Raw genomic sequence first — 20,829 nt, 5'->3', positions numbered from 1 at the left:
ACGATAAAAGTCGCGAGAGTCTCAAGGCAAATGTAAGAAAACGATAGGCGAACAGTTTTTACCTGGATAAATGCAAAGCGAGAGAGGGTAGAGTCTGCGCGCTGCTGCGCATGGAACTAATATTACATTATGCGCACACAAACGTGTTGCGGACGACGTGGGAGTGTAGAGATGTGTTAGTGCGCCTGCGCCTCTCAGACTATCCGCTTTTACAAGTACCCTGTAATTCGAACATTGTAAGTGTATGTCGCGATGTCTTGTAATGGAAAATATTGCGGCTAAAAATACGCGGTCAACGGATGCTTTTGGCTAGGCCTCTGGCTTTACAAAATGTGGCCATAAGCTAAAATTTAGAAAGTTAATAGCAAAATCAATACAATAGACGAACACTTGAGAATCAAATGTATAATCAATACTTTATGCAAAAGCGATAAAGTTTATAATGCACAGTTGCTCTATGCGCCTCTAGCGTTTAATAGATGTTCTCTACTATGCTTATATTACTTTTATTATCTTTCTTTATAGGACACTTTTGAAATTTACAATATTTAATATTGAATATCGTGAATATTCTAAAAATTAATTTTTATTATAAATCTAAAATATCCGAATTTAATCGACACTTTTAATTAATTGTTGGTTCAATTATTTATTTCTTAAATGTTTCATTTAAAAATACTTTTAACAATGTTTAACGTTTAATTGTTTAGTTAGGTTTTGATTAATTAATACTCATAGGTTTGGATATTCTTGTTTTCATTTCAAAATCTGACAGTGACACAGATGTACGCGCGTTTTTCGTATTGTTATGTTTAAAATGATGCCTTTATGTTCTTTTGTCATTGAAAAAGCGCCCTAAATCATTATTTGTATATACATGGGTCGCCAATATATGTATAGTATTTTTGATTTTTAAATCTTGTGTTTAGACAAAAAAATTAATTATTATTTTAATTTGCACATATAATTAAAAAATTATTAGTTTTGTTTCATCGTAAAGGAATAATATATGTTTGAACTGATTAAATATGTCAAAAATGGGAAATTATGATGGTGTTCACGATGATGGACCCGGTTTTGTAGGTATTAAATTTTGTCAAGAATGTAATAATATGTTATACCCTAAAGAAGATAAGGAAAATAAAGTTTTAATGTATGCAGTAAGTATTGTTAAGTAAATTGATAATAGTTTAATTAAACATTTCATATGTTATATACATTATTTTTATTATAAATATTACATTTCTAATTCTTTTATTTCTTTTTTTGCAGTGCAGAAATTGTGATTTTAAAACACTTGCTGACAGTAGTTGCATATATGTAAATAAAATTATGCATGAAATTGAGTAAGAAAGTTGTTATTTTAAAAATGCATAAATTTATAATTAATCTTTAAAATAAATACAATTTGTATCTATTAATAAAATTTATTGTAATTTTTAGCGAATTAACCCATATTGTGGCAGATGTAATATCTGATCCAACTTTACCAAGAACCGAAGAACATCCATGTCCAAAGTGTAATCATCGTGAAGCAGTATTTTTCCAAGCTCAAACACGTAGAGCTGAAGAAGAAATGAGACTTTATTACGTTTGTACAAATCAGCATTGTACACATAGATGGACAGAATAAAACATTATATATAACCTTTGAATACGATAATATATTTTATTACTATTATAAATTATTTAAATTTTTTTAATAAACAAATTTTCTTAAAAGTATTCGTTTAAATTGATTTATTAATATATTTTTATATATAATATAGAATTTGAATTTCAAATAAAATTTTGATTAGATTAAGTATAATTTATATGTAAGGATAACGTTTGAATAGATGTACCCCTGGCTTTTTGTGAAGTTATCAAACTTAACCTAAAAAATATTAAAGCCAACATAATATTGTAAATGGAATTGCCATAGTTCAATTGTGTGTAATGTAAATGTACAAAGCAGAAAAAAAGAATATCTACAAGGTTAAGTTGATTTCAAATACGGTTTCGAAAATAGTTATCCTAATTTAATAAATAATCAATCAGATTCATTAATTATTTTAATTATTAATAAGTTATTTGAATTAATTGCGTAAAGCAGACAATTACATTGCCCAAACAATTAAATATGGACAGGTATTATTATTTCTATTTATTACATAATAAAATAATTATTAAAAAATATAAAATAATTAAAATATTTTTTAATCAACAATTATAGAAATACAAATTTGCAAAATCAAAGTACGGAAAAATCAAGTACAGAACAAGCTAGTCTCAATAGTAGTACACGACCTTTATCAATAGAACCTCCGAGGTCATCATATAATGATAATCAAATAGAAGTACTGCCTAATCAACCAAGACAACCTGCTGATTTACAAGGTTTATTAAGGTTTGCTATGGAAGCAACTAAAGTTGAAGATGCTCCCAATGAATCAAATTTTTATCCCATCGATGATGAGGTAGACCTAGGCTATTAAGAAAATAAAATATAAAAATAATACAAAACATAAATTTTAATTTTCAAATTAAGTGAAGTATTTATAACATTTACTTTTAAATTTATTAAACAGTAATTTTACATTAGATAAATTTATAAATTCAGAAGGATTATAAAGGATTATACTTATTGCCTAATCAATAATATTATTTATATTCATGCTGTTTATGCATATATTTATATTTCTTATTTTGTTTAAAAAAGTACTTTTATAACATTTATGGTACATTTATAGAATGTATTTAAATTCCTATATTAATATTTCTTTATCCAGCGCAAACGATTTCTTGATGAGGCATTATCATCAATGTCTGTTAATATAACTGATGAACTGCAAAAAGATGTCAAATTATTGAAAAATATAATGGATCTACGGGAAGAAGATGATCCGTCAGAATATGAAGCTGCTCTGGACAGAGTTACAGACTGGGCGGATAGTATGGATATGGCAAATGATTTTTATAAAATTGGAGGATTTTCTATTTTTGGAATATGTTTAAATTCATCTCATAATGGAATTCGGTGGCGAGTTGCTAATCTTATTGCAGAATTGACACAAAATAATTCCTATTGTCAAGAAAAAGTATTAGAAGCAGGTTACATGCCAATATTATTAAATATGATAGATTCTGATACATCTGAATTATCAAGAATTAAAGCATTATATGCAGTCTCATGTAATAAAATTTTAATATTAATGCAAAGAAAAAATACATAATAATTTTTAAAATAGTTAATAGATAAGATAAACATATATTTATATAGTATTATTTATTAGTCAAAATTAATGCTTTGTGTCTATAACGATTTATAAATATTATTTTTTCTTTGTCAAAGTTAATAAAGTATTAATTAAAAGTAATAAAAATGTTAAAAAATATGTACTTGTAGGTATTGTGAGAGGATGTGCAATTGGTTTAAGGCATATGGAAGTTAATGATGGTTTCTCTGTTTTAATTAGAACCATGCAAAGTCCAATACAAAAATTACAAATAAAGTCAGCATTTTTATTATCATCATTATGTACTAAAGACAAAGATAATGGTTTGAAATTAAGTTTAATAAAAATGGGTTTAATAGAGCAAGCATGTGGATTACTTGCAATGAGTAGTTTGCTTCCAGAAACTCGGTATTCATAATAATTTTATAAAAATTATGTATTAAATTTTTAAAATAATTTTAATCGTTTATTTTTAGGGAACAACTTCTTAACGTGCTTAATGGATTAGTAAATGATAATTATTATCCTGCTTTAAAAGAATGTCGACGACCAGAACTTTGTTTGAAGCAAACTTTGGACAGACATTTGCAAGAATCGAAAGCAGAGAATTGTATTGACACAGAAAGCATATGCAATGAACTCTTAGATAAAGTTTTTGCTGATGTAGAATTAGAATTAGAAAGATAATTTATAAATTATAAATACATAAAAGTTTAAAAAATAATTCAACAATATAATATGGCTTATTGGAAAATTAATCACTAACTGTACCTGTTTAAATAAATCTTAGATTATAGAATCATAATTATTTTAGATAAACCAAATTTTAGATAAAATCTTTTAAAAATGTTATCGTTTATTTTGATCTAAACAATATATTTTCATACATATATCTATATAGTAACCATTTAAATGATAAGTTATAAGTTTAACTAAGTATATTGATTTATTGATTTAAATAGTACTGTACAAGATTTATTTATTGAATAGTTTTAAAATAAAAAGTAATAATCGAAAACAAATTATTAAAAAAATTAAAATATCCTATCCTATTTAATTCAAATGACAAAATTCATTTTTCTGCTCAATCATCCAGCTTCATTAAGCGTAATAAAAAGAATAACGATTAGATTTTTCTAATTTTATTATTTCATAAAAAATATTATCAAAAGTTCTCGTATCATATTAACATTATAAAATTAATTAAAGAGATAATTAACATTATTACGATAGAAGTTTATCAAATGCTTACGGGTATAATATATGAAATAATTTAAACCGTAAGATTTTTGTTATTATTCTAACGTTATTATAATTAAGTTAATATTATTTAAAGAAAAGATCATCTATTTAATTAAATATTAAATCATCTATTTTAAAATTAACATAAAGCTAATGGAGCGACCTCAAACGTAACACATACTAGATAGAGAAACATTTTCTTTGAAGGGTATAACCTTTCGTAACTCGTTTGCAAAACTATAAATTGACTAAGTCAAAAACATTTAGACACTATGTCTGATGGACAAAAAGTGGTAGATGAAGAGGAGGATTCAGAGTTGAAGGAACTTTTGGATAGTGCGTATAAAGTTATGAAATACTATTATGAAAATATTTAAAAATATTAAATTATAATATGAAACACTTATCAAACATAACCACGTATCGCATAAATAACAACAATTTTGTGTTTAAATAACAATTTAGAAATCTTTTATTTTATTTAATCAACAATTTTTAAATGATATTTATAAAACTATTGTTACTGATTTTATATAATTATGTAATTATGCAAATTTAAATTTTAAATAAAATTGATAATTATTATATAATATGTACTATTTAAAAAAATTTTAAGGTGCATTAAAAGATTTGGACAAACAAATACATCCCAAAAAATACGAAAACAATGTATCTACAATAGTACGAGATTCATCAAATGCAAGTAAGGAAAATGTTACTGTTGAGGAAGTATGGACTGAAGATTTTATTAAGCAAGCTGCTGATCAATTTCAAAGAAATTTTGAAGAATTGATGCAAAAAGGTATTTATCAAAAACAAGAATAATTAATTTTTATATTAATTTGTATATGTATTTATAGGTTCTGGTAATAAAGAGTCCTTTAAAAAAATAGCCCAAACTGTTGCAGGAGCAATTTCAGAAACGAATGATGGAGATAATTTTCCAAATTTTCAAACAGCAATAAGTCAAGCATTAAAAGATTTATCATCGACAACTGAAAATTTACAGGTTAAAATTAGTTACTTTAATGATGCCAAGTGTAAAACTGTGATTACTTTTTACAAGTAATTTATTCAAAGAAAATTTGAACGAATGGTTAGATTAAAAATGAAAGAATATACATTTATTTGATAATATATTATTGTTTATTTGTTTAAGAATGTACCAAATATTAGTGAGTCAGATTTAGCAAATATGTTTGGACAAACTTCATTAGAAGATGATGGATTAGGTATTTTTCCATTTATGCAAGGAATGATGCAATCTATATTATCCAAAGATGTTCTTTATGGGCCTTTAAAAGATCTTGTTGATAAATATCCAGTGTGGCTTAATGAAAAAAAAGCAACTTTGCCCTTTGCAGATGTAGTAAAGTATGAAAAACAATTGGACCTTATGCAAAAGGTAAATATTGAAATTTAATCGTAAATAATACAAATTTAAAAATATAACTTTTGTATTTTTCTTCAAAAAAAAAAAAATAAATAAAAAACAAATAAACTAGGTTTGTAGTGAATTGGAAGCTGAAAAACCAAATGATACAGAAGAATTAAAAAAAAAACGATTTGAAAAAACATTATTGTTAATGGAAGAGATGCAAAGTCTTGGCCAACCTCCTGAAGATTTAATTAATTTGTCATCATCTGTTATGTCTGGAATACTAGACTCTCAAAAATGTTCGGTTATGTGAAAAATTGTTTTAAAATTGTTTTTACATTAAAAATTTGTACATGGATATGTTACTGATACTAAATTTATATTTCTTTGTTTTATATATGGAACCATACAGTATAGAGTTTAACACGCTGCCATTTTATTAAATAATTTATAGTTGTATGAAAGTAAACAAAAGATACGAAGTCTTAAATTATTTAGTGTAATTAATAACAGTGATAAATTTATTTGTTTATGTTCAAAATAAATTACTTTTAAAAGACAGAAAATCAACATCTCATTTCTTGAATGCATTTTTATGTATTATTATTAGTCACTTAATATAATTCCAAACATATTATGCTGGAGAAAGGGCTGCTACACCTGGTAAAATTTTACCCTCTAAAAGTTCTAAACTTGCACCACCACCTGTACTAACATGACTAAGTTGATCTTCAGTTTTCCATTTAGCTGCACAAGTAGCAGTGTCCCCACCACCAATGATCGTTATTGCATTTCGTTTTGTCGCTTCTACAACATTGTTCATTAAACTTTTAGTTCCTTTTGAAAAGTTATCAAATTCAAATACTCCAGCTGGTCCGTTCCAAATAATAACTTTAGCTCTCTTGATTGGTTCTACAATCACAGAATAAATTTAATTAATTACATTTAATTAATGAAGATTTTGTCAATCTGATAAAATATCGTTTAATACTACTTATAATAAATAAAATTAAATATCATTAATGAAGAGTATTATTCATAATTGTCAATAATTTTGTTACTAATAATTAAGAAATTATAAATTAATTTACAATATTAAAATTTGTTATTTAATAAAAATAAATATATATAAAAAATACTACTAAAAAAGTAAAAATTTATCTTCAGTTTATCATAGGTTATTCAATAAAATGATCGAGCATTTGAAAACGAATGCGTGATAAATATTATTTTAATATTTGTATTGTAATCTACCAGCAAACAATTCTCTAGTCTTTGGTCCTATATCAAGACTCATCCAACCATCAGGAATTCCACTGTCGAGATTTGCAGATCCAACACTTGCATTTTCATCAAATTTATCTGCTGTGATAAAGTCAACGGGTAAATGAATCTTAACATTGTTTTTTTCAGCTTTAGTCATAAGATCATTAACAATTTTAGCACCTTCTTCATCAAACAAAGAATTACCAATCTACAAAAATGAATTAAAAATACTTCTAAACTTTATTTTTGATATAAATATTTAAATCTCACTTACTTTCATATTCTTAACTACTTTTAAAAATGTGTAAGCCATGCCTCCACCTATTATCATTTCATTAACTTTATCTAATAAATTATTAATAAGTTGAATTTTATCAGCAACCTTGGCTCCACCAAGAATGGCCAGAAACGGCCTTTCTGGATTATCCAAAGCTTTTGCAAAGTATAATAATTCTTTTTTTAATAGGAAGCCACTTGCTCTAATGTCAAAACCTTCACCCAACATGGAGCTGTGGGCTCGATGCGCAGTACCAAAAGCATCGTTTATATAAACATCTCCAAGTTTGTTTAATGACATTCTGAATTTTGAAACTTCATCTTTACTTGCTACGATCTAATTTTATCACAAAATTAATTTTTATATTTAGAAAATCATAATTATTTTACATATATTATTGATTGAAATCTAATAATAATTATTAGGATTCATAATATAAAAAATTACAATGAAAGGCTTTAAGATTTTTAAATAATATACAATATATAATTTGTTATATATAGATTATAATGCAACAACTTTTAAACAATTAAAATTGTAATATTCAATATTATAACATAAGAATAAATCCTCTTATAAATAATAGATAAATAAATAATGAAATAAATAAATTACATTGTATTATAGTTCAAGACTCATTAAAATATTTGAATGAAGAAAAAAAATTAATAATAATCGTACACACTTTTTTCCCATCAGAATCAATACTTTTGCCTTCTTCTTCTACATGAAATCGTAAATTTTCTAAAAGAAAAATAGAACCTGGTTCTGGATCGGCACATGCATGCTCAATTTCAGGTCCAACACAATCAGATAAAAATTTAATTTTTAATCCCAATACTTTTTCTAATTCATTAGCTACTGGCTTCAGAGTGTATTTAATATTTTTAATTCCATTAGGTCGTCCTAAATGTGACATTAAAACAATAGATTTAGCTTTTTGATCTAAAGCATATTTGATGGATTCAAGAGCTGCAACGATTCGTTGATTATTTACTACTTTATCGTCTTTAATAGGTACATTAAAATCCACTCTAAAAATAATATTTTAATTAACATTTTATTACCTATATAGAAGAAGTAATTTAGAATATTAACTTATCAACCAGGAATAATTTGGAGTTGAACATTAAAAAAAACTATTGAATTTAAAAAATATTACTGTACAAGATGAAATTTACATAATTGAATAAAAATATGACATAAAATATGATATGTAAAACAATATATTAACATATTTACCTTATTAAGACTCTTTTACCGGCAAGATCGACTTTGTCGATACTAAGTTTATTCAATGCCATGCTTTGTATGCTAACCGATGATATATTTCTTGTATGATTTAAAGAAAATAAAGGTTGGTAAAAATTTTTAAGTGGTAAAATGCACTTAGGTAATAATAATCTTCTGTTAAATTTTCGAAAAACTTGGTATTGTTTGTTCGTTGGACAGTAACAACCTGATTTAATAGACCGACGAGCTGTAAATGTTATAAGAAGGTCGCAATGCCAGCAAATACAAGGAACATTGGTGCACGTAGCAGCGACCCCTTCAAGGTCAAGTTTTTTTTAAGCGCAATTTATATTATATTTGATGATTTGGAATAATTCATAAGTATTATAAATGTGTCAAATATATCCGTATGCAAATATTGAAAATTTATTTTATTCGGAATTTTATTATAATATTATTTTTAAAGAAATTATTTTAAAATCATAATTTAAAATTTTTTTTAAATTGTACAAATGTATCAAATTACTATTAGATCATTACCAAATTATATTAATAAATTTGAATATTTATATATTCAAATTTTAAAATATAAGTTCATCCTTTATTAATCAAGTATAGTCGTTCGTTTTTCAGTTTATGAACACAATTGCATAATAAATAAATAAGATGATAAAACTGATAAAAAATAATTAAATAAAATTTTTATATCAATATTGCAATTAACTTTACAATTGCCAATTAACTTCAACATTTTTTATTTTAATAGCTGATATATTGAAAGTTTTAATTTTCATTTTATAATAGCGGATTTCTTCCCTCGGTATTGTTCATTATTAATTAAAAAACAAAGTATTACTTTAATAAGTCTTTATATACATTTTTATAAGATAAAAGAAAATTAAATACTCTTTTGAAATGTTAACGATATCGTGAAAGTAGAGTATTTTTTCAATTAAAAGATGAAATATAAGATCTAATAAAACCATTCAAGCCTTCAATCATTTATGGAGCTTTTAAATCAGTGACTAAAATTTTGAATAATATAGGAGTTGCATCAATTTTATAAGTAAATTTTTATAATTATTACCTATGGTGAAGAAGTTTAATTTAGTTTTTTGCAGGTAATCCACATAGCGTTTGGTAGTAAAAGGCATTAGCTTAGACATTATGTTAATAAATGTCCTAACTAACTATGATTTATTAATCAACTGCACAATATAATTATCAGAACTTTGTCCATGACAGAATATACTGTTGTGAGATATACGACCATGAGCTATTATGAGAGCTTGATATGTATAAATGTATATTGGTTAATCACAGTCACCCTTGTCTTGATATTATTGTTTTTCTCGATAGATTGTTGATTTAAAAGCATTTTAAAAGTGATAATACTGATTTCATGAAATAAGACATCAAATTGTTTAGTCTAGTGCTTTTTTACGAATTTTCAAAATTACTTTTCTCAGTTAACCTTCGGCAGCATAATTCCTTTTTTTCATTTCAAAACGTTTTTTCATTATATTTCTATATATGATATACATAATATGATATACTACAGTTTTTTAATCGAAACACTGGTTTTAGTATATAGTTGCTTATATAATATTCCGTTTGATTAAATAACTTTTTAGAAATGTGTTCATACTCTTTTAAATTTTATTGAAATAAAAATACAAATGTATACTTATATAGCTTGAAATAATATTGTACAAAAATATTTAAAGAATATTATTTAAAGAAAGCACTCGTATCAATTGAATTTGCGTAGATTAATTATTATGTCTTATCTTATATATATATCTATGATATATTTGTCTTATATTTGTATATTTACTAAAGTGTTACACAGTTTTACAACTTTTAATAATATTTATAATAATATTTTTGACATGTTTTTGATTTTACAATATTAATTAATTTATACAATATTATGGTAATAATGTTCTTATAGATAAAAGTAGCGTATATTTAAAAATAGTGAATCCTTATTTTAAAACGAATTAAGAACTTCAAAATTTTAAGATTTTTTGCAAATATTTAAATTAAAAGTGTTTGTTCTTTGTTTTATTTTTACGCTTTTAAACAATGTAGTCTTATATTATTGAATAATTGAAAACATTTATAATTTCTTCGATATTTTATATTACGAAAAATTGCATTGATGACTAGATGCAATTTTTAAAGACATAATGTTCGTTGTTTTAAACAATATTTTTCTGTTCCTTACAATCGAAATCTAATAATATATGTTTAGTAATTAAATTAACAGAAATATATATACGAGCATTTTAGAATTTTAAAATTCAGAAAATCTTAAAGATTTTCTTATAAATAATATAATAGTAATATATTTATTCAGAAAATGTTAATGTAAATTGAATATATTTAATTTTTATGTGTCCAAAATTTTTATATAAAATTTATGGTTAGCAAAAACAGAAATTTAATAATGGAAAATAAATTTCTATTACAATTACTACAATAACTCGGATTGAAAAATTCAATTATAAAGAAAAACATACGTAAACACGATTATTTCTAAAAATAATGTTTTAATGTTAGCATTCTTGTGAAGAGTTAATAATAAATTAATAATAAATTCACGTACTTGTAGGGCTAACAGTTGAATTTCAATATAAAAAATATTTGTCCACGTAGTCGATTCTCATATATTCTTAAATAGTAATATTCCCATAAGAGAGGGCAATTAATTTTTGAAAATAATAGTAGTTTGAAAAATATTACTTTTTATTTTTATGAAAAACAATATCTGTATTTATATTTGATTTTATATATATTTGATTATTTATATATAGTTATTTAATTTTATATTTTGAAAACAATTTACCCGAGAACATGATTATTTCAGCAGAAATGTTATACATATTAACACATAATATATATGGAAGAAATATTATAAGTTAAATTGAACTTTAATAATGATAAAGTTTCATAAATTAAAAATGATTATTTCAAGTATCAGGACACACATTGATTTTTAACTTAAATCTAGCAAATTCATTAGATGACCTATAAGGGTTCGATATAACATATCTCTTGGTATAACAGAAACTTTTTTGTAGTTGCCGATATACAATTTCTTTTATAATACATATCTTGTACGTAGTATGATATTTATTATGCCAATATAGTAAAATTTATGGGAGTAAAATTATACTTACATAAAAGTTATATTGCACCTTAGATATAAGTATCATTTCATATTACTATTAAAAGAAAAATTAATATTTTTGTCATTCTTACATGCATAATTAATAATCATTCGTAAGCATCGGCAGAATATCAGTTACAATAAAAACATATAATATATAATATATATATATAATATATAACATATATATATAATATATAACATATAATATATAAAAACATATAATATATGTACAAGTCGAGATTTTTAACTTTTAATTTTAATTTCAATATAAAATTATTATAAAATTATAAAACACAATATGGTTACTATAATTGTGTTAATATAAAATTCATTTAATTATATTAAATTACAATAGTTACGGAATGCTGTTGATGTGTGAGATGTTTTTTTAATATATGTTGTAAATATAAATGTGAAAAATGTATATACACGAATATTTAGCCTTATTATTAAATATTAAATATTAATTATTTAATTAAATTTAATTAATTAATTAAAAATTAAATATTAAACATTTTTATCCGTTAAATGAAAATGTCCACATATTTAAATCAACTAAAACATTTAATTACAACCTAACGATAAAATCATCTTATTTGTCCTTATCTGTAAGCTTCCTTCAGTTTTGTTTTCAAAAAATTTCTCAAGCTAAGGAAAAAGTATGCTTATGATTACGTAAATTAGTCTTTTAAACGCAAGTTTTCTTATAACATGCTCATCACTTTTTAATTACAAACTCTTAGGTTCAATATCTAATGATTGCGTTGACTCTCCCAGTGAAACTTTGTAAATTGAATTCAAATGAAGAAGCGTGCGCTTGTAGTTGCATTACCGGCAACCCACACGCATGCGCATACCTGTTCACGAAGTATTTGCAATAGGCTTACAATACACTTACTCGGATGCGATTTATGCTTATTTGAATGCATAAATACGTCTATGCGTCCTCTATATTTTCTTATAGACTAGATAACTGTTGGTCATTACAAATAAGTGAATATAATCAGAATAATCAATGCTGAATAATCCTAACAACTAAAATTTAGCTTCTCAAATATTTCAATTATATTCTTGATAATCACTTTATTTTTAATTTTCATTTTATTATGATGATTACAATTATGATTATGATGATGATAATGATGATGATGATGATTATTATTATTATTATTAAGATAATTTACTACGTGTTAGTCTGGATATTATGAAGAAAGGTAAATTATTGGATTTTATTTATAAGATATGCTTAGGAGCAATATGGCATTTATAAAAACTACTAATATTCATATGAGATTAATAATATAATTTTATTATAATGTATTTAATTTTTTTTTTTAATATTTGACATTTTAAAAGAGATCAAACTTTATTGACATATTAAACGCATGTATGTTATATAATTCTAGCCGCTACTTTATAATCAATAGTTTTTATTCAATTTAAAATAAAATTTTATAAAAAATCTAGTACATACTTTGAAAAAGTTCAATTAAGCAATGGTTTAGTATACAATTATTATAGTTATGAAAGAAATAAAAAAATTTTTATACTTTGAATACAGTTTATGCAATTAATCCATTATTGAAATATTTTTGACCAATTTGAATTCTGTTGTAATTACATCAATATAATTAACACATTACCGTAACCAAACATAATTTTATATTAAATAAATTAAAGCAATTCATTACACTTTTCACGAACGAAATTTAATTATGGGCGCGGAACTAAAATGTTTTATAGTAATAAAATTTTAAGTAAGCGGGTATATAAAAAGATAAATATTATCAAATTTGAATTAATATGTAATACAATGACATTTCAATTTTCTTCAATTTTAAATAATATTATACTGAATTTATTGCCACTTAACTAAAGATAAATAAAAAATACATTACAATTTAACCATATTTTATAATTTAATAATGGGAGAATAAGTTTTGTTTGTCCACGATTTTATTTTTTATAATTTCATGGCATTGATCATTATCAATAATATTTTAATTCATACATGTTAGACAATAAACGCTATTTAACATCAATTGTAAACAAACTTTACGCTCCAATCATTTAATTTAAAAACCTAATAAAAATACTGTCTAAAAAATAACATAAAAAAGTAATACAATAACGATAAATAATGTGTAAACGTACAATGTAAAAACTGCAAAGATAAGACTAAAATAATATATATTACATATTACAATTTAAGAATATTCGGTAACCTCTATCTCCCTGCATTTTTTATTATAGGCGACAAACGCAACTCACTCCATCCTTATCATATTCTCTCATTCGGTTGTACTATTTTCTTGTGCGATCTTGTAGTGTGTTGTAATAATGCCCCTTTAACACTAAATCACAGCAATTACTTGTGTCGACTTACATATTTAGTGATATTAGCTTCAGCTGCGTGATAAGGTGAACAAGAGAAAATTAAGAGTACAGATATATGTATATATATATATATATATATATATATATAGATAGATAGATAGGTAAATTGATAAATAGATAGATAGATAAATAAATAAATAGATAGATAGATAGATAGATATATAGATAGATAGACAGAGATAGAAAGAGAGAGAGAGAGAGAGAGAGAGAGAGAGAGAGAGAGAGAGAGAAAAGTGTAAAGTTAATTAGAGCGATGTAGATGAGAAAAATAAATAGAGGAAAGAAAGTATAGCAGCATTAAAAGGACCATTCTCATTACTTTTGCGTTGGACTCATCACACATATCACACGGGGAACACTCAACTGGCGCGTAGATGTAAAGTAGTAGTACGATTGGAAATCTCTCGGTGAACTCTCTCTCAACACCGATCCGACTCTCCTGGCACGCAACTGTGGGCTTAGTGCATGTGCACGTACACAAACGCAATAGTGTTAAAGTAACGAAGTGCGTCATAGTGGGGATGGTAGTGGCGGCAGTGGTAGTGACGGCGGTGGTGGAGGACGATGAGTAGAAGGAGGACGGGTAGGGGGAACGGAGGATACGCAGAGTGGCACTGCAAAAGCCGCGATGCTTTCTCTCTCTCTTTGCAGTCGTCTAATGTTGTGTTGGTGTGACTTGTTCGTGTTGCGCATTTTCCCCGCGCGCACACACTGGTTGTGATCCGACTCTTCGTCTCGCCCTGGACTGCTGCTCATCGTCAACAACTCGGCATCGGTATTGTCGTTGTACTCGTGCAGTCTTTTCTGTTCTGCGGTACGCCGCTGTCGACTACTTATAACAACGAAATAATTATCGACAGCAGCCAAGAGCCGCAATTGTTAAAGACGGTGTCGTCTCGGTCCGCGGGCAAACTGCCGCCGCTGGACGACAGGACGACTCAGGGCCATGGGGGACGCGGCGATGAGCGTCGCAGCGTCCGGCGCCAGTCAACGTGTCGTCAAGGAGGGCTGGCTCCAAAAACGCGGTACTCCTTCTTTTCTAACTCTTGGCTACTTTTTTTCTTAGCTTTCTTTTTATTCTTATTATTTATTCCATTGTTTTCTTTTCTTTCTTTTGTATTTTTATATTGCAATCGCTCTCAGTGCAGCTATGCTGCGTAAGCTGCACTCTATTGAAACTTTATTGCATGCAATTAAATAAAGATTGAAGGTAATTAACGGATTCTTACTTTCTGTAAACCGTGTAAGTGTCCGACTACTGTCCAAAGACAGATCTTTAGTTAGTTCAATTGTGTGCGTGTACGTCTGTGTCTCGATGTCTAGGCAAAGATGTTGTTAGAACGGGAAATAAAATCATTCGATCCATTCGTTAATTATTTAAAATAAATGTAATAAACTAATGACAAAGGTAATAGAAATATTTATATTTGAAGTAAATTTACCAATTTTTATATTGGTAAATTTAATTCATTTTATAAACGATAAATGTAATTTCAGGATACTTTCAGCCAACTTTGTAATTTAATTTTTCTTATTCATAAGAAACGTAACTGCCGAACAATATTGAAAATAAAATATTAGAATTTCCATTGAGTAAATAAATGAACAATTTATATTTCTATCATTTAATTTAATTACTAAAATAATTTTTTCAGATACTCATGCAAAACAAAACAAAAAAAACAAAAAAAAAACAAATGGTATACTTAATAGATATCTTTGTATAATCTTTATGATATTTATTTCCATCGCTGTTCCCGTTGTAATAATAAATATTGTAATATTCTTGAGTTAAGAAAGTAAATTTAAAGACATGTATACTTATATTTATTTATTAATATTCAAATAAATTGCAAATTGAGTAATATTTTTTACTTTAATGTATTAAAATTTTTTTTAATTGAAATTTTGTATAAATAATAATATCAATTTTATATTATTATTATTTAATAAATTCTAGGTACTCATGAAAATATAAAAATTTATATATTGTGTGGTTAAGTTAATTTATAACTTTTATATATGTAGAACTACACTAACTTAATTATTTGAATATAGGTGAACACATAAAAAACTGGAGATCCCGATATTTCGTTTTGAGAGACGATGGAACTCTGGTTGGTTTTAAAGCCAAGCCTGATCAACAAATGGCAGCTGCTGCACAACCATTAAATAATTTTACTGTTCGTGGATGTCAAATTATGTCTGTTGACAGACCTAAACCTTTCACATTTGTGATTAGGGGTTTACAATGGACAACAGTCATTGAAAGAACGTTTCATGTTGAAACAGAACAAGATAGAGAAGATTGGGTGACTGCTATAAGGTATTTTTCAATTTATTCTGCAAGAAAGATCTTTCTAGCAAGATCTTATACAAAGAGTAAATAAGATTTTAAAGTAATAATATTATTAAAAATATATTATGTCAACTTTTTCAGAATAATTAAATATTGAGTTTAGTATGTTTTAAAATAAGTTTTTAATATCTGTATAAGTAATTTTATTTGTAAATTTTAGCTGTTTAATTTTTATTTTCAACCAAATATCTTTAATTAATGTTATTGAGTTAGAAGCCTATAGACAATAAATATTATTGGTTATTAGATATGTGGCAGATAGACTCGCAAATGAAGAGCAAAGTCAACAGCAACCACATTCCCAAATGCAGCAATCCTCGTCTTCTGAAGATGTTGATATGGAATCGACTGGAGGTGGAAGATCTGATTCTTGCGGATCTCTTGGGGTTGTTTCTAATGATGGATGTATTTTTGATGAGTTATTAGCCAAATTTAGTGTTCAAGGAACATCTAATAGTAAAACTTCTGGAAAGAAGAAAGTTGTAAGTAAATATGAAAATAAATAAATCGTATTTGTTAATATAATATCGTTTTTACATGTTTATACTTAAATTTTTAGACATTAGAGAATTTTGAATTTTTGAAAGTTTTGGGAAAAGGCACATTTGGTAAAGTTATCCTATGCAGAGAAAAAGCAACTGGTCATTTATATGCCATTAAAATTCTTAGAAAAGAAGTAATAATTCGAAAAGATGAAGTAGCACATACGCTAACAGAAAATAGAGTTTTAAGAACAACCAGTCATCCATTTTTAATAGTAAGTAATATTCAAACATGTAGCGATATATATTAGGATAATAGAATTTGTAATGTTTTTGTTTCAGTCTTTAAAATATAGCTTTCAAACTGCAGATAGACTTTGTTTTGTGATGGAGTATGTTAATGGTGGAGAACTTTTTTTTCATTTAAGCCGATCGCGAGTATTTAGCGAGGATCGAACTAGATTTTATGGGGCTGAAATTATATCGGCGCTTGGATATTTGCATTCACAAGGAATCATTTATCGAGATTTAAAACTCGAAAATTTGTTGCTGGATAAAGATGGTCATATAAAAATTGCTGATTTTGGTCTTTGTAAAGAAGATATTACCTATGGTAGAAAATCGAAATAATTATTTGTAATAAAGTAAATGCAGTATAAAATTTTGAATGAATCTTTAAATATTAATATAATTTTTTAATTAAATATTAACTTGTAATATTATAGCGAAATATATTTGTTATTAAGATATTATTTTATTTAACATAGGTAGAACGACGAAAACATTTTGTGGTACACCAGAATACTTAGCTCCTGAAGTATTAGAAGATAACGATTATGGAAGAGCTGTAGACTGGTGGGGAGTAGGAGTAGTTATGTATGAAATGATGTGTGGAAGACTTCCATTTTATAATAAAGATCATGAAAAACTTTTTACACTTATTTTATTAGAAGCAGTGAGATTTCCTAAAAATATTAGTAATGAAGCTAAAGATATGTTAGGAGGTAAGACATGTAACGTTTCAATTTATTTCAATTTATATATATTTATTCATTTAAATACAAGTGAAAGTATCTATAATCGATTTTAGTCCATTTTTGTACAAAAATTGTAATTTTATAGGTACATAAAAGATCAGTAGTGAAAATTTATAAATTTCGTTAAATTCTATAGTAATTACCATACATTATTTGATATTTACTTTCATGGTAATTACATACGAAATATAAAATATCATTATTCGATATTTAAATTATAGTTGATGCATATTTGCAGTATCTAGTTAATTTATATTGTATTTTTTCATTTTATGCTCTATTTTTGGACATAATTTTTAACTAAATGTATTTATTAAATAATATAATAACCAAAAAATTAAAAAAATGGATATATTGAGAATTTAAGCAATGCAAAAATTTTTTGCTACAATATAATGAAAATTATTATAATGTGATATTTATCTAGAGTTCTTTATTTCTAAACAAATTTAAAAAGTATTCAATTGATAATTACTGCAAAAAGCTCATTAGGTTTTTTTTTTAATTTGAATTTAATTTGAACTTGTTTTTGGCCTAATTGAACTTCTTATTTGCATAGGTTTATTAATTAAAGATCCAAGTAGGAGACTAGGGGGCGGACCCAATGACGCCAAGGACATAATGGACCATGCGTTTTTCTCATCGATAGACTGGTCAGACCTTGTCCAAAAGAAAATTTCACCGCCCTTTAAGCCTCAAGTGACCTCGGACACGGATACGCGTTATTTTGATAGTGAATTCACCGGCGAAAGTGTGGAACTGACTCCTCCCGATCAGGGGTGCCTTGGCAGCGGCGGCGGCCTTAATTCGATAGCAGAAGAACAGGAGCATTTTCCACAGTTCTCATATCAAGAGAGCCATTCTGCAGCTACCTCTTCGATAGTTTCCATCAACCACTGACACGATAGTTATTTATTCTTGGTTTATGCTTTGGTATGTGTGATCGGATGAATCGAATAGTTGCCTCAGACTCGGTGGCACTGGAAGGAAAAAGTGTGATAAAAACTTGTACATTTTTCTTGTACAACAATGTAACGACAGTGTGATGATGATCGTCTCGTGCATTTAGAAAATAAAATATTTTATATTGGAAAAAACTAGAACATGGTTTTGATTTTTTTATGTTAATACTTTGTCAAAAACAATTCGTAGATTGTTAAAAACAAAAATTTGGTTATGTCTAATAATTTAAATATAAATTTTGTTTTTAATAATTTTTTTAATCGATTTTAGCATAATCTAATAATTTTTTAATCCTTTTCAAGATTTACTTAATAATTAAAACTTGTGATATTTATTTAATTACTGCCTATTTCATCATAATTGATGTATTAAGTAATTAATAATTCATTGTAAATAAAAATCTATCAGCTGTAGTCTGTCAAGTATTAACTCTAACAAAACTTGGATTAGTTTTTTCTTATCAAATATATTATTGCAAAATGTGTTTTCCAATATTTTCTAATTAAAGAAGACGATCAAATAGAATGTCGCCTTTACAGGTCTGTGATGCTTTACAACTCATCATTAGGTATTTTTAAAAACATATCCTCCGAGTGGCAGGCTAATTATACGATCACCTTGTGCTAATCCTAATAGCAACAGAGTTGTCTTCAAATTTTTTTAAATCAATTAATCTGTTAAATCAAATGTATATGTATCTATGTATATATATAATTTATTATGCGTAATTTCGTTGGATATATGTTGAATAATTGTGTGAATTTTATTTGATATGTTGTTTGGTTGAGTGGTACCGATCAATTTTGTTTAGTGAAAATGATTTAATTTTAATATTGTTGTGCAGTAAATTGAAATTTTTATGTACTAAGTATAGTAATTTTTAATTACATCATTATTGTTTTGCAAGAGATCTTTAAGTATTATTTCAGTAGTGATAATTGCAATCTATATATACATATATATATAAATATTTTTTAAAACGATTGATTTTTTAAAGTTTAAAGGCTACTCTAATTAATTGTAAGATATAGTCCATTCAACATCATCTTTTCTCTCTAATCAACGAAGGCATCATTTCTGTTTCATTCTACAATTGCTTGCGCAACAAAAGGGCAATGGCTGCAATCAAGTAATTTGTACATTAATAAAATTGCGCGAAAACGCCTTTTACAAATGACATTTATAAGTAAAATATTATTATTTATAACGGTTTATTTTTATTGAATTATCCAATCTATATTTTCCTGTTATATTCTATTATTTACAAAATTTTAAGAAAAATCTATAATTATATTTTATTTCATCAATTAAATAATTGATATAATTGATTAAATTTCTTTCATTTTGAAAATACTTCAAAATAATATCAACAAAAATTTATTATCTATTAACTTATTTTATTTGTTCAATAAGAGAAATAAATAAAGTACATTCATAAAATTATTTGTTTAAAAAAAATTGTAATAGTAAACTAGGATCTATAATAAAATATTTATACACTAAATTTACAGTACTTTCATGTTTGTAATTAAAAAATCCATTAGTTTCATAATACAAATGTGGGAACAGAAATAAATAATTTGTATTATAACTTAGGTGTGATAAAATTTGGTGAAGGATTACTTTTAATTAGCCAAACTTTATCAATCACTTCACCATCTTTATCATCTGACACTTGTTCTAGATATAAATGTGTTTTATTGTAAGCTATCATTCTTGTATATCCAAAGTCTGAGCTACGAAATGATGACCAAGGTGGTCGGTGTGGTACAAATTTTTCTTTTCCTTCTTTGCATCCT

The 20,829-nt window shown here is 25.7% G+C and overlaps 6 protein-coding genes across 9 annotated transcripts in view; 4 read left to right on the top strand and 2 right to left on the bottom strand.

The window, feature by feature from the left end:
• The first annotated feature begins 975 nt into the window (after positions 1-975).
• RpII15 (RNA polymerase II subunit RpII15) lies at positions 976-1,647 on the top strand. Its single transcript, XM_011500912.1, has 3 exons — positions 976-1,160; positions 1,273-1,346; positions 1,444-1,647. Exons 1-3 carry the CDS (start codon positions 1,029-1,031, stop codon positions 1,631-1,633), a joined length of 396 nt encoding a protein of 131 aa, XP_011499214.1. The 5' UTR covers positions 976-1,028; the 3' UTR covers positions 1,634-1,647.
• Positions 1,648-2,122: 475 nt separating this feature from the next.
• On the top strand, positions 2,123-3,950 carry LOC105363360 (hsp70-binding protein 1). The gene is made up of 5 exons (XM_011501027.1): positions 2,123-2,130; positions 2,216-2,459; positions 2,772-3,174; positions 3,389-3,626; positions 3,695-3,950. The coding sequence occupies exons 1-5, from the start codon at positions 2,123-2,125 to the stop codon at positions 3,903-3,905; spliced, it is 1,104 nt and encodes a 367-aa protein (XP_011499329.1). The 3' UTR covers positions 3,906-3,950.
• A 705-nt stretch (positions 3,951-4,655) lies between these two features.
• Pex19 (peroxisomal biogenesis factor 19) lies at positions 4,656-6,387 on the top strand. 2 transcript variants are annotated; one of them, XM_011500910.1, is made up of 5 exons: positions 4,656-4,796; positions 5,077-5,262; positions 5,369-5,469; positions 5,620-5,865; positions 5,966-6,387. In XM_011500910.1, the coding sequence occupies exons 1-5, from the start codon at positions 4,733-4,735 to the stop codon at positions 6,149-6,151; spliced, it is 783 nt and encodes a 260-aa protein (XP_011499212.1). In that variant the 5' UTR covers positions 4,656-4,732; the 3' UTR covers positions 6,152-6,387. The 2 variants fall into 2 exon arrangements, with proteins under 2 accessions (XP_011499212.1, XP_011499210.1); XM_011500908.1 differs by having other exon boundaries at positions 4,657-4,796; positions 5,321-5,469.
• Pgk (phosphoglycerate kinase) lies at positions 6,385-9,804 on the bottom strand. Its single transcript, XM_011500911.1, has 6 exons — positions 9,702-9,804; positions 8,624-8,861; positions 8,067-8,415; positions 7,379-7,717; positions 7,093-7,312; positions 6,385-6,750 (listed from the first exon to the last, which is right to left on the bottom strand). Exons 1-6 carry the CDS (start codon positions 9,778-9,780, stop codon positions 6,473-6,475), a joined length of 1,503 nt encoding a protein of 500 aa, XP_011499213.1. The 5' UTR covers positions 9,781-9,804; the 3' UTR covers positions 6,385-6,472.
• A 4,860-nt stretch (positions 9,805-14,664) lies between these two features.
• Positions 14,665-19,182, top strand: Akt (AKT serine/threonine protein kinase). 3 transcript variants are annotated; one of them, XM_011500907.1, is made up of 8 exons: positions 14,665-14,964; positions 15,053-15,214; positions 16,248-16,515; positions 16,796-17,030; positions 17,108-17,305; positions 17,373-17,643; positions 17,798-18,034; positions 18,627-19,182. In XM_011500907.1, exons 2-8 carry the CDS (start codon positions 15,136-15,138, stop codon positions 18,965-18,967), a joined length of 1,629 nt encoding a protein of 542 aa, XP_011499209.1. In that variant the 5' UTR covers positions 14,665-14,964; positions 15,053-15,135; the 3' UTR covers positions 18,968-19,182. The 3 variants fall into 3 exon arrangements, with proteins under 3 accessions (XP_011499209.1, XP_011499208.1, XP_011499207.1); XM_011500906.1 differs by having other exon boundaries at positions 15,050-15,214; XM_011500905.1 differs by having other exon boundaries at positions 14,665-15,214.
• Positions 19,183-20,511: 1,329 nt separating this feature from the next.
• Positions 20,512-20,829, bottom strand: part of LOC105363258 (iron/zinc purple acid phosphatase-like protein) — a 2,167-nt gene continuing 1,849 nt past the window's right edge. The window contains 1 exon segment of the mRNA XM_011500904.1: positions 20,512-20,829. This exon segment is cut by the window's right edge and continues 10 nt beyond it. Coding sequence (XP_011499206.1) covers positions 20,616-20,829 — 214 coding nt within the window. The 3' untranslated portion in view covers positions 20,512-20,615.

The sequence above is a fragment of the Ceratosolen solmsi genome, unplaced genomic scaffold (assembly GCF_000503995.2).
Source record: "Ceratosolen solmsi marchali unplaced genomic scaffold, CerSol_1.0 scaffold27, whole genome shotgun sequence".
NCBI classification, from domain to species: Eukaryota; Metazoa; Arthropoda; class Insecta; order Hymenoptera; family Agaonidae; genus Ceratosolen; species Ceratosolen solmsi.
The sequence above is the reverse complement of the archived record's forward strand: the minus strand, read 5'-3'. Positions and strand labels throughout refer to the sequence as shown.

Bases quoted from the DNA above. Each gene is read 5' to 3' on its own strand.
- LOC105363360 (XM_011501027.1), top strand. The intron at 2,460-2,771 runs GTAGACCTAGGC...TTCTTTATCCAG, and splicing joins TTTATCCCATCGATGATGAG to CGCAAACGATTTCTTGATGA. The intron at 3,175-3,388 runs GTAATAAAATTT...ATGTACTTGTAG, and splicing joins AGCATTATATGCAGTCTCAT to GTATTGTGAGAGGATGTGCA.
- Pex19 (XM_011500908.1), top strand. From the start codon at position 4,733: ATGTCTGATGGACAAAAAGTGGTAGATGAAGAGGAGGATTCAGAGTTG. The intron at 4,797-5,076 runs GTGCGTATAAAG...AAAAATTTTAAG, and splicing joins GTTGAAGGAACTTTTGGATA to GTGCATTAAAAGATTTGGAC. The intron at 5,470-5,619 runs GTTAAAATTAGT...TATTTGTTTAAG, and splicing joins CGACAACTGAAAATTTACAG to AATGTACCAAATATTAGTGA.
- Akt (XM_011500907.1), top strand. From the start codon at position 15,136: ATGGGGGACGCGGCGATGAGCGTCGCAGCGTCCGGCGCCAGTCAACGT. The intron at 16,516-16,795 runs GTATTTTTCAAT...ATTGGTTATTAG, and splicing joins GATTGGGTGACTGCTATAAG to ATATGTGGCAGATAGACTCG. The intron at 17,031-17,107 runs GTAAGTAAATAT...TTAAATTTTTAG, and splicing joins CTTCTGGAAAGAAGAAAGTT to ACATTAGAGAATTTTGAATT.
- RpII15 (XM_011500912.1), top strand. From the start codon at position 1,029: ATGTCAAAAATGGGAAATTATGATGGTGTTCACGATGATGGACCCGGT. The intron at 1,161-1,272 runs GTAAGTATTGTT...CTTTTTTTGCAG, and splicing joins ATAAAGTTTTAATGTATGCA to TGCAGAAATTGTGATTTTAA. The intron at 1,347-1,443 runs GTAAGAAAGTTG...TGTAATTTTTAG, and splicing joins AAAATTATGCATGAAATTGA to CGAATTAACCCATATTGTGG.
- Pgk (XM_011500911.1), bottom strand. From the start codon at position 9,780: ATGTCTAAGCTAATGCCTTTTACTACCAAACGCTATGTGGATTACCTG. The intron at 8,416-8,623 runs GTAAATATGTTA...TATTATTTTTAG, and splicing joins GGTAAAAGAGTCTTAATAAG to AGTGGATTTTAATGTACCTA. The intron at 7,313-7,378 runs GTAAGTGAGATT...TCATTTTTGTAG, and splicing joins AAGTAGTTAAGAATATGAAA to ATTGGTAATTCTTTGTTTGA.